This window comes from Neomonachus schauinslandi, chromosome 2, assembly GCF_002201575.2.
Source record: "Neomonachus schauinslandi chromosome 2, ASM220157v2, whole genome shotgun sequence".
Lineage (NCBI taxonomy): Eukaryota > Metazoa > Chordata > Mammalia > Carnivora > Phocidae > Neomonachus > Neomonachus schauinslandi.
This window is the reverse complement of record NC_058404.1, coordinates 82,504,677-82,520,769: the sequence shown is the minus strand read 5'-3', so window position 1 is coordinate 82,520,769 and position 16,093 is coordinate 82,504,677. Positions and strand designations below refer to the sequence as shown.

The window sequence follows — 16,093 nt, the reverse complement described above, 5'->3', positions numbered from 1 at the left end:
AGGAACTGCGTTTGCGTCATGCCTAAGAGGGGACGCACAAAGCTACGTCTCCAAGCACTCCCCCGAGGCCCCGCCCACTCCTCGTCCTAGAGCCCGCTGGGGGCCCCCGAGGGGCGTGGCCAAGGGTGAGGCGAGGAGAACGCGCAAGCGCACTCAGAACCCAGTCAATTAGCCAACTATTAATCTCGCGAGGGTTGAAAGTCGGTGGCGTAGGTAGTTGTCCTGGATGCTGGCGAGATAGATGATTTCTCCCAGAGGAAGAAAAGGAGGCGGCGAAGCTAGTTCCCGGCGTCGGTCTCTCTTTCGCTTACCTTTCTCCTAACTCCAACCCTCCGCCCTCCCTAAATCAACCCGCCTTCCCTGACCTCGGTGACCCAGGTGGCCCCGCCCACTCCCGTCGACGTGATTCCCGCCGTGAGGTAAGCGCCGGTCGAATCCTGAGCCCCGCGGAAGAGGAGGCAGACGAAAGGGGGAGGGTGGTGGGCCCGGCTCAGGCTCGTAGCGGAGCCGCAGCGCAGGGGGCCATTCGGGTGGTCATCTCGCTCCTCCGTCAGCTCGTGGCGACGTAACCACCCAGGCCTAGGCCTCCTCATCTCTGCCGAGCCGGGCCTCAGGCAGCAGCGGGTGACGCAGACGGAACATCATGTCGTCCGCGGCCGAGCCTCCGCCACCCCCGCCTCCCGAGAGCGCGCCTTCCAAGCCCGCAGCCTCGGTCGCCGGCAGCGTGAGCAACAGCAGCAACAAAGGCGGCCCGGAGGGCGTCGCGGCCCAGGCGGCTTCCTCTGCGGCTAGCTCCGGCCCCGCGGACTCCGAGATGGAGGTGAGGGTGGCTTGTGGCGCGGGGAAGAGGGCGCAGTGGGGAGGAGGATCTGGTTTCCTCGGCCGGATTTTAGTGATCAGACGCAGAGCCATACTCCACCCCTCCTGCATCCAAACTGGGCCTCAGACCCTTAGGATCCGAAATGACTCGCACTTGCGCCCTTGTGCTTAACCTACCCACGCCGACTCCGATGGATTTCTGGCACTTCACATTTGCATTATTTGTCTTTTTAGCGAGCCTTGCCAGATCCTCCAACGCTATTATTAAACAGATGTTACTGATTACTGAGGCCGAGAGGAACCTACCCGGTTATGTGTGTGTGGGTTTTTTTTTTTTTCGGTAGATTCCCATAATTCCCTCACCCATCTCCTGTTCTAGCTTTTAGTTTCCACTAAACTTGCGGGAAGGAAGAGGGAGATGCCACTTGGTAGTGAGGGAAGGATGCGTGGGGTGGGGAAGGCATTTAAAAGCAGCGCATCCGAGGACTCAGGCCTCCTTTTCTTCATCCCGGTCCTTGCGGGGGCGGTATCTGTTCTGGGCAGAAACAATGGCTAGAGCTGGATGGCCGAGTGCGCAGTGGGGATAAGCGGGGCGCAGCTGCTCCTGTGAAGGGAGAGGAGGCTCCTCCCAGGCACTGTTCCTTAGGGAGGTAAGCGACTAGGGCAGCAGCAGCTGTCTTGGACTTCCATCTAATTTGGGTAGGGGGATGAATGAGTGAGTGGATGAATTAGTGAGTCTGTGGCGGTTGGCTTTCAGGCCAGCGCAATTCCTCTTTTTGGGCCTTGAAGGCCTTTTTTTTTTTTTTTTTTTGAAAATTGGTACTGTTCGCTTGCCGAGACTGCCTTCAAGGGCTGGGGTTGGCCCGGGGATGGTGACAGTGCTGCGGGGGTGGAAAGTTTGGGGAGCTGCCAGGCGGGTCTCTTGGGTGTGCTCCAGGACTTTGAGAGGTCTGGGAACAAAGTGATTGCTCCTTCCAAATTTTATTCTTGGCCTTCGATCTGTTTTGAGATATTTTATAGTCGCAGCCCAAGGATTTCTGGGATTTTTTCATCCTTAGAAGGAGTGAAGGTAATATTGCTCTAAAAAAGGATCCTTGATGCAGAATTAACACAATAAGTAAATGGAAGTGCAGTTTAACATTGAAGGGTTTGGCGCACCAAAGTTTTACTTGGGCACCAAAGGTCTAATCTAGCGTGAATTAACATTATGTTGGTAGTTTGTAAGAGAACTTTTTGGTGAGGGTAGGTTTTAGTGCAATAGGACATTGATATTCTGTACTTTTAAGTGATTTGATTTTTGTTTCAGGTTCTTATCTAGTGTTGCTTATTTTTCTTAAGGTTTTAAATGGTTCTTTGGATTACCAGAGCTGTTTAACTTGGATTGATGCTCCACGGTTTAAGGGGGTTTGAAAATCTGACACTGAAAGCAATTGTGTGTAAATGGACAATTCTCTGCAAAATGCTGTCCATAGTTTTCATCAGCTTCTCAAAAGGGTCTGTCATTCAAATTTTGGAATAGCAACCATTGTCTTACTGGAGATGTTATTTAAATATCAGAAAGAGTAATTTAAAGCCTAAACTGGTTTTTAAATTTAAGTGGAATTAAGTTTAAGTGTGGATATTGATGTGATAATGAGTACCCAATGAAGTCTGGGCCATATTTATTTGCCAGATGAAGAAATTGAGTCTTCTGATAAGTAGAATCTGTGATAGAACCCAGGTCTGGCTCTGAAACTGACCCATTTCCCACAAACCTTACCCTGTCATATACTTTTTAAGAAGGATGTTTGACAATTTTATCTCTTGAAGAATGACTTAGTTATTTTTACCTTTTCGGTATAGGAACATGAGTAATCTTTTATCATTTTCTTCACTGACTAGTTTTAGTCTTGATGTTTTTCTCTTCATGTTATAGTTGATTAAAAAAATTTTTTTTTGAAGATTTTATTTATTTATTAGAGAGAGAGTGAGCGAGCACAAGCAGGGGGAGCAGCACGCAGAGGGAGAGGGAGAAGCAGGCTGTCCGCCGAGCAGGGAGCCCAACATGGGGCTGGATCCCAGGACCCTGGGATCAAGACCTGAGCCGAAGGCAGATGCTTAGCTGACTGAGCCACCGAGGCGCCCCTAAAAAATTTTTTTAAATTAAAAAAAAAATTTTTTTTAAGTAAATGTACATTATCTTTTTCCTAAATGAATTGGGAAATCATTGAGGTTCACTGATAAATACTAGGTTTGGGCATATATATGTAATATGTCTGGCAATCTTAAATGCCTTTTTCTTGTTTGAAAGTAGAATTTAAGTTGGGTATTTTTCAAAATTAGAAAATAAATGAAAGCTTGCATTCACAAATTGTTTCTGACAAGGTGGACCTTCCCAGAAATATTAGCTAGCTTTCCTCTGTATTCAGTTAAATTTTCATTTTTGCTTGGTGTACTGGTAAGTCAGGGGAGTAATTTCGTTTTTTGTTTATTATGATTTTTTTGGCAACGTGGATGGAACCTGTCTTTTTGTCTTTCACTGTTGATTAGACTAATAGGTAGGTATACATATGTCAACAGAGTAGACTGATAGGCACACTATATACCAAATAATCATGTGATCTTAGTCCTGGAGTCCAAATCCTTTTTTTTAACTATGAAAGAAATAATGACTACTGTTGTTTATTGTGGTATATTTTGACCTTTTATGATACCTAGTACCATTTTGTGAAGTAGGCTAGTAAGTGGCTTTATCATTTTTATTCGAGGACACCAGAGATTTGCGATGATCTTTAGAGGTAACACAGATGCCTAAAGATCTTAGCAGTGAAGTTAGATTAGAATTTAGGTAATTTGACCTCTTAATTCTGGTACTATACCAGCTCCAGTCCCCCAATTTTTTAATCACAGGTAACTTTATTATAGTACATACTGTCAAGTGCGGATTTGTACATTGTTGATGAAAATTATACTTTTACCTATTGTTCTTTAGTTGTTTTTTTGATGGATGAGTAGAACTTTGCAGAGTAGTTGTTGCTGTTTGTGGCATTTTGAATGTCAGGTCGAATAAATTTGCAAGAAAGGATATTTATTACTAATTTGTAGTTAAGGAGTATTCGAGTTAGGATGCATGATAAATTTTTTGTATTTTCCCAGAAGATGGAAATCAGGGTGGCTAATGATGGTAATTTCTAGGTGTGTTTGTATAGAAGTACAGTAGATAACTGCAGTTTTATGATTAAAAGGGAACATGATTTCTTCATATTATATACTATTTAATTTGGTTTCATAATAGTTATTGAATAGAAAAAGAAACCGATTTGTTGAAAGTTACTCTAGCATGATGTAGATAATAGTCTTGTGTTTTAATCTTGGCCAATAGCCATGCAGTTTACATATTTGGGTTAAATAGGTTGTTACCATCATGGCATTTAATTTCATCAAGATACCCTGTCAGGTTAGATTATAGCCATTTAAGTATCTAGCAAGTTTGGGATAGAAGGCATTACTTAGAATGTGTTTTGAGCAGAAATTAGTTTAATAATGGTGTGTTAACTGTTTTTGAAGAACAATCCATGATTTTTCCCTCCTACCAGGAAGTATTTGATGATGCATCTCCTGGAAAGCAAAAAGAAATTCAAGAACCAGATCCTACCTATGAAGAAAAAATGGTATGCTCTAGTATATGAATAGAGTCTATAATAACTTTTAATTAGGTGATTGAATGGACCAAAATTCTGCATTAAATTTTTATAACTGAGGCACAGATATCCAGTTGAAATATGTGTAACATGGGATATTATAATTTTGTTACTTGCCTATGTAAAGCAAATATAGAAATATTACATGAACACACATAATAGTATTATGTAAATATATGGGATATGTTACTTCCCTTTATTTTAAGATTTAGTGTCAGGGAGTGAGGAGAGTAAAAGAGCAGAGTAGTAGTTATTCAAGGTGTATTCTGCATCTGTCATTCTATTGTGTACGAAGACAATAATATATGCTCCTTGCCCACAGCTTTTTTATAATATGGTGAGATCTTTACAAAAAGAGCACATGATGTTATTATACTTGAATCCTCGAGGACCCAGCTCAATTTCATACCTCAGAAAACTTTTTTAGCATGACTTAACCATAACCTACGAAGAACTTTAAACTTAAATTGAGATTCAGTAATAATAATGGCTAATAGCAAGTGCTTACTATGTACTAGGCCTTTTTCTGAGTGCTTTATGTGGATTAAACTCATTTAATTGTACTGAAATCTTAAAAAGTTAAAATAACATGTTAAATAGTAATACCACTATGCACTATAACACAGTGTGCTCTCTAAGAGTAAAAACAGTGTCTTAATCTGTCTTCAACACCTAGATCAATATCTGGTACGTAATATATTTTAACAAATATTTTTTTGAAACTTACTTTCTCTTCAACCTTTGATCTTCTCTTCAAGATCAGTAAATATTTTTGAATCTCTTACATAGCTTCAAAATCCTAAAAACATATGCATTTTTTGAACATGTGTATATGTATGTGTGCATGATAAACAGTAGTATGTAAAATATAAATGACATTGTTTTTATTTTTATTTTAATTTCAGTATAATTAACATACAGTGTTATATTAGCTTCAGGTGTACAATACAGTTATTCACTAATTCTGTACATTACTTAGTGTTTAGCACCTATTTCACCCCCCGTCTGGTAACCACTAGTTCTCTATATTTGTCTGTTTTTTTCTCTTGTTTTGTCTCTTTTTTTAATTTTTTTTTTTTTTAAGATTTTATTTTTTTATTTGACAGAGTGAGAGAGGGAACACAAGCAGGGGGAGTGGGAGAGGGAGAAGCTGGCTTCCTGCTGAGCAGGGAGCCCAACGTGGGGCTCCATCCCAGGACCCTGGGATCATGACCTGAGCCGAAGGCAGACGTTTAACGACTGAGTCACGCTGGCGCCCCTCTCTTGCTTTGTTTCTTAAATTCACATATGAGTGAAGTCATATGGTATTTGTCTTTCTCTGACTGATTTCTTTCTTTTTTTTTTTTTTAAAGATTTTATTTATTTGACAGAGAGACAGTGAGAGCAGGAACACAAGCCGGGGGGGGGTGGGAGAGGGAGAAGCAGGCTTCCTGGCTAGCAGGGAACCTGATGTGGGGCTCGATCCCAGGACCTTGGGATCATGACCTGAGCTGAAGGCAGACGCTTAACGACTGAGCCACCCAGACGTCCCTGTGACTGAATTATTTCACTTAGCATTATACTTTTTAGATCATCCATGTTGTAAATGGCAAGATTTCATTAAATGACATCTAAGATTTCTATTACATTTTATATATGTGTATATCTCTAATTGTCCCATATCTTTTCTTTGCTGTCAAGCCTAAAGAAAAAGATAAATTTGCCAGCTCTACTTTTCCCATTCATTTCTTCAAACCCTTCACAATTTATGTTCTGTTGTTAACACTGTACTAGTGAATTTAATTTCCAGTTTATAGCTTAATTTTACTTTCATTCTTCATCTCACTTGTGTTTGATATTGTCAACCACTCAAAATTTTTACTTGCCTTGAGAGACCTTTTTTTTCCCTAGATGATATCCTATTTACTTGACTATTCCTTTGTCCTCCTTCACATCCTAAACACTTCCTCTCAACAGTTCGATTCTTATCATTGCTTTTCTTTTTCTTCCTTTTTTTTTTAAGATTTTATTTTTAAGTAATCTATACATCCAAGGTAGGGCTCAAATTCAACCCCAAGATCAAGAGTCACATGCTCCACTGCCTGAACCAGCTAGGCAACCCTATCATTGGTTTTCTTTAAACTGAATTCTCCCCAATATTTATCTCTAGCCCAGATGCTTCCAGGCATTGTATTATTTTCATTTGTTTGTTGGACATTTAAGTCCCTTTGGTACTTCTTTCTTAGGAATATGCAAAATTGAATTTATTTTCTCTACCTCACATATCTACTTAGTGTTATCTCAATCAGTGACAGTTCCTCTTAATATATACCCAAGCTGTCCATGACGGTACTTCATAATTTAGTAGTCTTGCAAGTTTAACCTCAAAAATAGTTCCTCTTTTTTCCCCATTGCCCTATTCAGTATTCTTCTATTGCATGGGTTATTTTGTTGGCTTCTATATTTGTTTCCTTTTTAATGATCTGGCCTCTTCCAAATCTCTTCATACAGTTCTTCCAAGTTTTTCAGTTTCCTAGTTATTTCCTTTTTCACCAATCATGATCTTGATTACTTTTCTTTTAAAAAAGTTCCCCATCATCTGCTAGTTTCTAACCATAGGTAAGTCTTAGTATCCACTTTTCATTCTTGAACCGAGGATGCTGAATACTACTTGAGAAAACTAAATAATAGTGCTGATTGGTACCAGAATAAATTTATGGTTTTTACTCTCTTAGGCTTTCAGTATTTATTGAACAACAATCCATTTAGCTATTTAAAAACTTAACCAACTCTGGATAAACTTTCTGTTCCATTTCTGCCACCCTTATTTTCAGGCTTCTTCCACAAATAATTACAGGCCTTTCTTCAATTTATTTCCTCTCTGTTTCCAAATATGTATGGCCTGTACCTGCCCTGTGTCATTTCCTTCTGTCTCAGAGAAAGAAACTGGTTTTAAGCTGTTGATTTTAATCTTCCATTTGATTTTATAATTTATATCCTTCAGGTTCCTAGTCTTATTCTATTGTTTCTACTTTTTAAGGATCTGTTAGTTTTCTCCCTTCTCTTTAAGATCTCAAATCACTTTTATTTTAATATCCTTATTCTCAACCAAAGTCTTTGCCTGTTTTTCCTTCAACCCTTGCCACAGTTCTACTGAAAGGGTTATTTTGTAAATGTTGTTCTGAACTCCTTGGTTCTTTGCAACTAGTTTATAATCCCACTACCACTTGGATGAATGCATGGTGAGAATTTTGAAGTCATTGCCTCTTGTATAGAACTGTGGTGAAATTTATACTTAATTCCTTAAGGCAGTAGTTCAAAACTTGATCGTGTAGAAGGTCTTGGATATTTTTGTTCTGATGGGTCATGAAGCACACTTTGAAAAATCTTAAAACATCTAGAGCCATTAAAGGTTTTTGAAAATTGGAGATGTGTGATAAGATCTAAGAATGGGGGTGGGGGGCTCCCCTTCTCTGTTGAAACATCATGTCTTAGGATTTTCCTGGTCATCCCTGTTAAAATTTTAGTGCCATTCCCAGTTCCTTTTACCCTGCTTTATTTTCTGAGCATTTATCACCTTCTGACAATCTCAAATAATCCCTTAGGTTTATTTTTGATATTGGACTATAATGGAAAAAAAGTGCCTTTTCTGGTAGATACACAAAAGTAGTTGTTGAGTTGAACAGTTATTTAAGAAGATAATGTTTATTGAAAACTTTTGAAAGAAGTGAAGAATACTTAGTGATTTTTGAATACTGCAGAATAGATTTTACCTTAAAATGTCCAGCTCTGACCTATCTGAATTAATTTCCAGAGCCTGTTTATTTTGATTCCAAATATAATTAAAATAATTGAATAGACTTTTTCAGTCCCAACATCTTCTAGTTGCATCTTCTTGGCTTTTTTATTATATGCATTGAGAAATGAAATCGTGCAAAATTCACATAAGTATCTTCTAGTTCAGTACTTTAAAATAGTTCGTAATCTTCAAAAACAAAAAACAAGCTTGTTTTCTACAGGAAATTTATCATGGAGAATCATGTTGATTTCAAGGATCTTAAGTTGTTTTGGTTCATATTCTTCCATTCTCTTAGTGTGATAATAGGGAACATTTCAAAGTGGCAGAGGTTAGATATGAAAGGAAGAAATAGTATTAACTGCATTGGGTTAATGAATATTTCATGAACTTAATAGATTTTTTTAAAAGATTTTATTATTTATTTGAGAGAGAAAGCACGAGGGGGAGGGAGGGGTAGAAGCAGACTCCCTGCTGAGCAGGGAGCCCGATGTGGGGCTCAATCCCAGGACCCTGAGATCATGACCTGAGCCGAAGGCAGATGCTTAACCGACTGAGCCACCCAGGTGCCCTCCCCCCACCTTTTTTTTTAAGTAAGCCCTGTGCTGGAACTCCACGACTCTGAGATTGAGAGTCATGTGCTCTACCAACTGAGCCATCCACGTGCCCCTTAATATAAGTGTTTTTTAACTTGATACCTTTTTAAAATTTGGCACAACTGAACTGTTGAATGACCAATGCATTTTCCCCATTCCTGAATAAATTCACTTGTACTTAATAATGTCTTAATTTTTTGACATTTTATGGTCCACTATATTGATGTATAATTGACACATGACAGTTTTAAGTTTAAATCAATGAGTTTTGACAGATTCATGCAGTCAGCCACCTTACATTCATGATGTAGAACAGTTCTATCATGCCCTGAAAAGTTTGCTCTTGTCTTTATCCCCTTGACACTTCAGATCTGCTTTCTATGACTAGCTATAATTTCATGTAAGTGGAATCATAGTATGTAGTCTTTCTGTGTTTGGCTTCTTTCACTTAGTATTGATGCTTTGCCCTTTTTTTTTTTTTTTTTTTTTTTTTTTTTTTGGTATAATGCTTTTGAAACTCATCTATGTTGCGTGTCTCAGTAATTTGTTCCTTTTTATTGCTGAGTTCACTGTTTAGAGGCATGTTGAAACTTTGATTTCTGAAGTTGTATTAATATTCTGATAAAATGTGTCTTAAAATTTATTTGCAGCAAACTGACCGAGCAAATAGATTTGAATATTTATTAAAGCAGACAGAGCTGTTTGCACATTTCATCCAGCCTGCTGCACAGAAGACTCCAACCTCACCTTTGAAGATGAAACCAGGGCGACCACGAATAAAAAAGGATGAGAAACAAAACTTGCTATCAGTTGGCGAGTGAGTAATAGTTTATATTTCATAGTTGAAACATTGATTTTTGATAATCTTCATTAGAAGCATAAAGTCACTTCATTAAAAAAATTGTTTTAGGGCTGTTATTTATTTGGCGCCAGTTGGCTTGACAGGAAGTAGCCATACATGTATAAATAAGAATAATGTGTAATGCCTTAACTTTTATGGCATTATCCTGTTTATGGAATTGAGATGTTATCCATTCCTTGGAGAGGAAACAAATGCAGAGGTTAAGCAGCCTACTTAACATCCCACAGAAGTAATTCGAATAATCCAGGCTTGAATTTAGGTCTGATTTGGGGTATGCTGTAGGCATAAACCACATACATGCATCGGGGGATTGCTTTTATCTGAAGTCTGTGCTTGTAAATGGAATGTTGTGATGATTTATGCCATAGGAGTTTGTTTAAAATTTTTATTACTTACTTGTCCTACAAACTGAAGTGTCAAGTTGTATGCTGCCCTTAGGTGGTGGTTTAAAATGTATAAAACAACTCTTATATATTCAGTTTATAAATACTTTCTTGGAATTTTTGTGCTGCTTGAGTAATTAAGATGTTTAATTGGTTATAACTAATAGATTTGATATTAATAGCTTTAGGGTAATCTCAGTTCCCTGGAATGACCATGTAATTCCCAAAGTGAGAAATGAAAAATAATCAGTAATTAAATCCATTAGGTTATCTAAAAGAGGAAATTACAAACTGCTCTCAACAATGTTAAATTTACTATACAGTTTACAGAAACACGGGAGCATGAGCTGTACCTTGAAGGGATTTTCATCGGAAAGCATAAGCATACCTTAATCTTTTTTTTTTTTTTAAGATTTTATTTATTTGTCGGAGAGAGAGAGCACAAGCAGGGGGAGTGGCAGGCAGAGAGAGAAGCAGACTCCCTGCTGAGCAGGGAGCCCCATGTGGACTTGATCCCAGGACCCTGAGATCATGACCTGAGCCGAAGGCAGACGCTTAACCTACTGAGCCACTCAGGCGTCCCATAATACCTTAATCTTATATGGGGTATTCCATTTATCTAATATATCTTACACCTTATCCATTTTGTTGTAACCAGAGTGCTTTTGTTTTAATATTTAGGAAACTTCCTAAGAGAGACACTTGCACTTCAGATGTATTTAAATTGTTCAGACTTGAGAAGTTTGCAGCTATTTAATTATTTTTATTATTTTTTAAAGATTTTATTTATTTATTTGACAGAGAGAGAGACACAGCGAGAGAGGAACACAAGCACGGGGAGTGGGAGAGGGAGAAGCAGGCTTCCCGCTGAGCAGGGAGCCCGACGCGGGGCTTGATCCCAGGACCCTGGGATCATGACCTGAGTGGAAGGCAGACGCTTAACAACTGAGCCACCCAGGCGCCCCTATTTTTATTTTTTATTTAAAACATTTTTAAATTTTTTTGAGAGAGAGTGGAAGCAGGGGAGGGGCAGAGGGAGGGAGAGAGAGAATCTCAAGCAGGCTCCATAACCAGTGCAGAGCCGGATGTGGGGCTCGATCTCAGGACCCCGAGATCATGACCTGAGCCAAAATCAAGAGTCGGCTAAACCACCCAGGCACCCCTTGCAGCTATTTAAATGGCATCAGGTCTTCTGCTCTGGAAATGCCAAGTACTGTAATGGATATTTTTATGATATAAGTAGTAGGATTTCATGAAAAGAAACACTTTTATTAAGATTATATAAGATAAAGATATTCTGTAGTAAATATATAATAAATTGCTCAGCTTGGTCTTACTGGTGTTATTGGGGAAAAGGAGTCTTGGTTAACAGATTTTTTCCTCTATCCTTCAAGCCATCTTAAGTGGAAAGTTAGCTTATGCAAAGTAATTAGGGTGATGGTACTATCCTTAAGTATAAGGACATACATGTTTTTCTCTTCCTTCCATCATTTACAGTTATATTCAATGAACCCTCACTTTGAAGTAATAAGCACATTCCAGCCTTTATCTTCAGTTTTATAACCATAATAATCAACCATCTTGATAATCGACTGTGAGATTTTATTTAAAAAAAAAGTTAAAGTTCTTTCCTAGTTTGTGGAGAATAAATGAGAATTGAGGGTACATCTTTATACTAAGTTTCATGTGGTTAGAATGCAGAGAAGTATGAGAAATAACATATTAAGACATTCTAATTCTAAAAGAAGCAAGAATATTCTTGCATATATTTACTGCTTTGGTCTGAGTTTCTGAGGAATGCTTCTTTGAGAAGACTGATTATCCTCTTCCATCAAGCATGTACATTTGGTAGAAATCAAGCTATAAATTAGATTTACTATTTTCTAATTTAAATGAAAATATTTGTTGAAAGTATGAAGGTACAAAATTGGAAGCCTCAGAATTGGAGAGTAAGTACTTTTTACTAACCTGAGCCCTTTAGAGATTAAGAAATACGGCAATATTAAACCTGCAGAAAATGAGGTTTTAAGGGGATGTATCCCAGCTCTCTTGGGATGTAGAATCTAAATATTTGTAAAAAGCTTTGAGTAATTCTGATAAATCTCTGGCTAAGAGTCATTGCTTAAGCACTAAGTCTTTATTCTGCTTATTCTACAGCTTTTGGTGAAAGTTGTAGTTTTTGCTTATTTTAAAACATATTCTTAATAGAAGCATGGTTGACACAGAATGTTACATTAGTTTCAGGTGTACAACAGTGATTCCACAGCTCTATACATTATACTATATGCTTTCCACAGTGAAAGTTTTTGTTTTTTTTTTTAATTTTTGAGTATAGTTGACGTACAATGTTACATTAGTTTTAGATGTACAGCTTAATGTGATTTTACAAGTTTATACATTATGCTTTGTTCATCGCAAGTATAGCTACCATCTGTTCTATTACATTGCTGTTACAGCATTATTGATTGTATTCCTATGCTCTGCTTTTTATTGCTGTGACTTACTTATTCCATAACTAGAGGCTTGTATCTCCCTCTCCCATTATTCACCCATTTGCCCAGTGCCCCACCCTTCTCCCCTCTGGTAGCCATCAGTTCTCTGTGTTTATAGTTCTGATTTTGCCTTTTTTTTTTTAGATTTCATATATGAGTGAAGTCTTATTGTCGTGCTCAGTCTTATTTCACTTAGTGTATAATACCCTCTAGGTCCACCTGGGTTGTCTCCAATGGCACAATCTCATCCTTTTGAAAGTTGTAGTTCTTAAGCGTTGCCTAGGTGGTGCAGTGGGTTGAGTGTCCCATTCTTGGGTTTCACCTCAGATTCTTGGGTTTCAAGCTCAGGTCGTGAGCTCAGGGTTTTTAGACTGAGCCTGCCCTGCATTGGACTCTGAGCTCAGCGTGGAATCTGCTTAAATTTTTTTTCCTTCTCCCTTTGCCCCTACCCTCTTTGTTCGCTCTCTCAAAAAAAAAAAAAAAGTCGTAGTTTTAAAAATGTGATTTCTGGAGCTATTTTCTGGCAAAAATACTTAAAAAGGTAACTTTAAGTTAGAGATTATGAGATTTTTCGGACTGTAGTTCCTTGAAATGAGATTATTCCATTACCTCAGATGTTACTCTGTTTTAACAATTGTATGTATATCTTAGAAAGCCACGTAAAACGTTTCAGGTTTAAGTTTACTAATAATTCGTACTGTTCCACTTTTCTAGCCTTAATTTAAATGCCTATTAAAAATTATTGTGGAATCTTGGTCAGCCACTTGCCTATTATGTTCAAATAATAGCTGTTGGTAGTTAAAGCTTAAAGTGCTAATCAGTTGATTTTATCTTGAACTTGACAGCTACCGACATCGTAGAACAGAGCAAGAGGAAGATGAAGAACTATTAACAGAAAGCTCTAAAGCAACCAATGTTTGCACTCGATTTGAAGATTCTCCATCATGTATGTTATATACATTATATTTATAACTATTTGATTTTTTTAAAAAAATCCCCTTTTGAGACATCCTTTGGTTAAAGTTTTGGATTTGTCTTGGCTCTAATTTATAAAGGGAATTTTTAGTAATCTTTTGAAATTGATTGTGAAATCAGATTTCTTTTTTGATGGAAATGATATTAATGTATTAATATCAATTAGTACTATAGTGGTGCTGTATTTCAGAGGGGCATAAAATGCCATTGTGTTTATTGTTGCCTGAACGTATATGTAAAACTAGGAATGGTTTTCCCTTATATTTGCCCCAGATAAGAAAACTTAATATGTAAAAAAATCACTTCATGAAGACTTTTGTTAACTGATGTCGGGATTTTGTATTAGTTTGTTTTAAAATTTTTTCTGAAACATTTGTTATTAATGGTTTTCCAAAAGAAAACCTGGTTAACCAGGTTTTTAAGTTTTACTTCTATATAATCTTGATAGTCTGGTGGCACATTTATCTTTACTGCAGCCTAGTATTTTTTTCTGATCTTCCTCTTTCTTGATAATTGGTTTGTATGATTGTAGTGGTTGTGAACAGCAACAAAAATTTAGAAAGGTCAACATAGGACATATTTGGACTTGTTATTTAATTAACTGTAACTTTAACTCTTAAGTTGAACTTCAGGCAAGACGGTATCTGGTTAGAAATTCAGTAATCTGCTTAAAGTATGTGTCTTCAGATGTTTTTTGGCTATGGAGTACCCAGTTTCCATTTCCTTCATGAAGTTAGAGACTAGAGCCAGATATATGGTACAAAGGGGGAAGGAAATTTGAATTATATGGATTATCTCTTTCTCACATTCCTACATTGTAACTAGTTTTCCCAGTATTGGTTAGTTTTTCATCTTAAAGCAGTGTTTTTTGAAAGGTGATGGGGTACAGATGTGCATGTTAAAAACATCTGGTGATTGTGATGGGTATACTTAGTAATTATTCTGGGGTGGGAAAAGTATAGTAAACCCCAAAAGAGATACTGTCTCTCTTAACAGGACCCTGTTGAAAAGTAACTTAGAAAAGGTAAAGGGAAAACAATCTCTATCCTGTCTTATTTCCCCTTTGTTAGGAGGAAGACTAAATCCCCAGAGAGTGTCTATTTGGGTTATCATGGAAGGTGGAAATACTTGGTTTAGAAACACTTGTGGGGTGCCTGGGTGGCTCAGTCTGTTAAGCGTTTGCTTTTGGCTCAGGTCATGATCCCAGGGTCCTGGGATGGAGCCCCGCATCGGGGGTCCCTGCTCAGTGGGGAGTCTGCTTCTCCCTCTCCCTCTGCCCTGCTTGTGCTCTCATTCTCTCTCTCAAATAAGTAAATAAATTAAAATCTTAAAAAGAAACTTGTGATAACATTAAAAAAGGATATAAAGAGGTGAGAGTCTCTAGGACCAGTATATAGGTAACAAAGGAACTGAGTGATTGGGGTAGGCACTCTGATGCTTTACAATCATGGTTTTGTTTTGTTTTCTTTTGTTTCACTTGGTTATTGTTCCTATCCATTCACTCCTTCTCTGCTTCAGATCACAGCACCTACTTCTAATGACTTAGAAATTGAAAACAGAAAAGTCAGAGTAAACCTATGTAGGTCCAAGTTAAGACTCTTTAAGTTTAATCAAATGAAGAAGGAGATGGCCTTTCTGTATTTAAAATGTGCATTTTGTTTTTTCTTTTATTCTTAGATGTAAAGTGGGGTAAACTGAGAGATTATCAGGTGCGAGGATTAAATTGGCTCATTTCTTTGTATGAGAATGGCATCAATGGTATCCTTGCAGATGAAATGGTATGTATTTGGTAGTTTTTTAGAAGGCCATATTTTGTAATTTAAAGTATTTTGTATAATGAAATTTATAAAAGTTAAGATAGTGTAACATAATTTTTGTTGATTACAATCCAGAACTGTTAACAAACTAATCCTCTGTCAAACTTGGTTTAGTTGCATAAGCAGAGTCTATACTTCAGTTGTGAGGAATTATTATTTATGAAAGTATAATAAATTTAAAAGTAATACATTTTGAGAAACGTACTTTTGGTAGACTCTTGTAATACACTGTTTTGGCCATTTACCTTCACTTTTATAAAACACAAATGGGGTTAATTGATTTTTCATTGGTGATTATTTTCTCAAGAGTGGCAGCTTGTACAGTTCTATCTCAAAACATTTATCTCTTGTTTACTACTTAATAGGTATGTAGTGAATGTTTCAAATTTCCATAGAAATTTGAAACAGCTAAAACAGTAATTGCTTGAAGAAAGTACGGAGTCAAAAGAAATGGGTCTTAATTGTAGCCCTGCTGTGCATGACTTTGGGAAAGTCAAACTTCTGGGCCTTATGGATATGGTTAGTAGAACCTCTTTATAGACTTGTGAAGATTAAAAAACAGCTAAACTTGAAACATACCAAGTTCTTGCCATTTGTTAGCTATCATAAACACATAGGTTTTCTTTTAAATGTTTTTTATGTGTCAGGAAGTATAAATATGGATGTCTGTTTTGTTTTGATTATCATTGCTTTG

General features: G+C 37.5%; 1 protein-coding gene across 2 annotated transcripts in view; it reads left to right on the top strand.

The window, feature by feature from the left end:
• Positions 1-218: 218 nt before the first annotated feature.
• SMARCA5 (SWI/SNF related, matrix associated, actin dependent regulator of chromatin, subfamily a, member 5) overlaps positions 219-16,093 on the top strand; it is a 41,003-nt gene continuing 25,128 nt past the window's right edge. The window contains exons 1-6 of one of the 2 annotated variants that reach the window (XM_044912879.1): positions 219-419; positions 555-820; positions 4,395-4,469; positions 9,521-9,687; positions 13,453-13,553; positions 15,260-15,360. In XM_044912879.1, coding sequence (XP_044768814.1) covers positions 644-820; positions 4,395-4,469; positions 9,521-9,687; positions 13,453-13,553; positions 15,260-15,360 — 621 coding nt within the window. In that variant the 5' untranslated portion in view covers positions 219-419; positions 555-643. The other variant, XM_021679362.2, reaches the window with a different exon arrangement.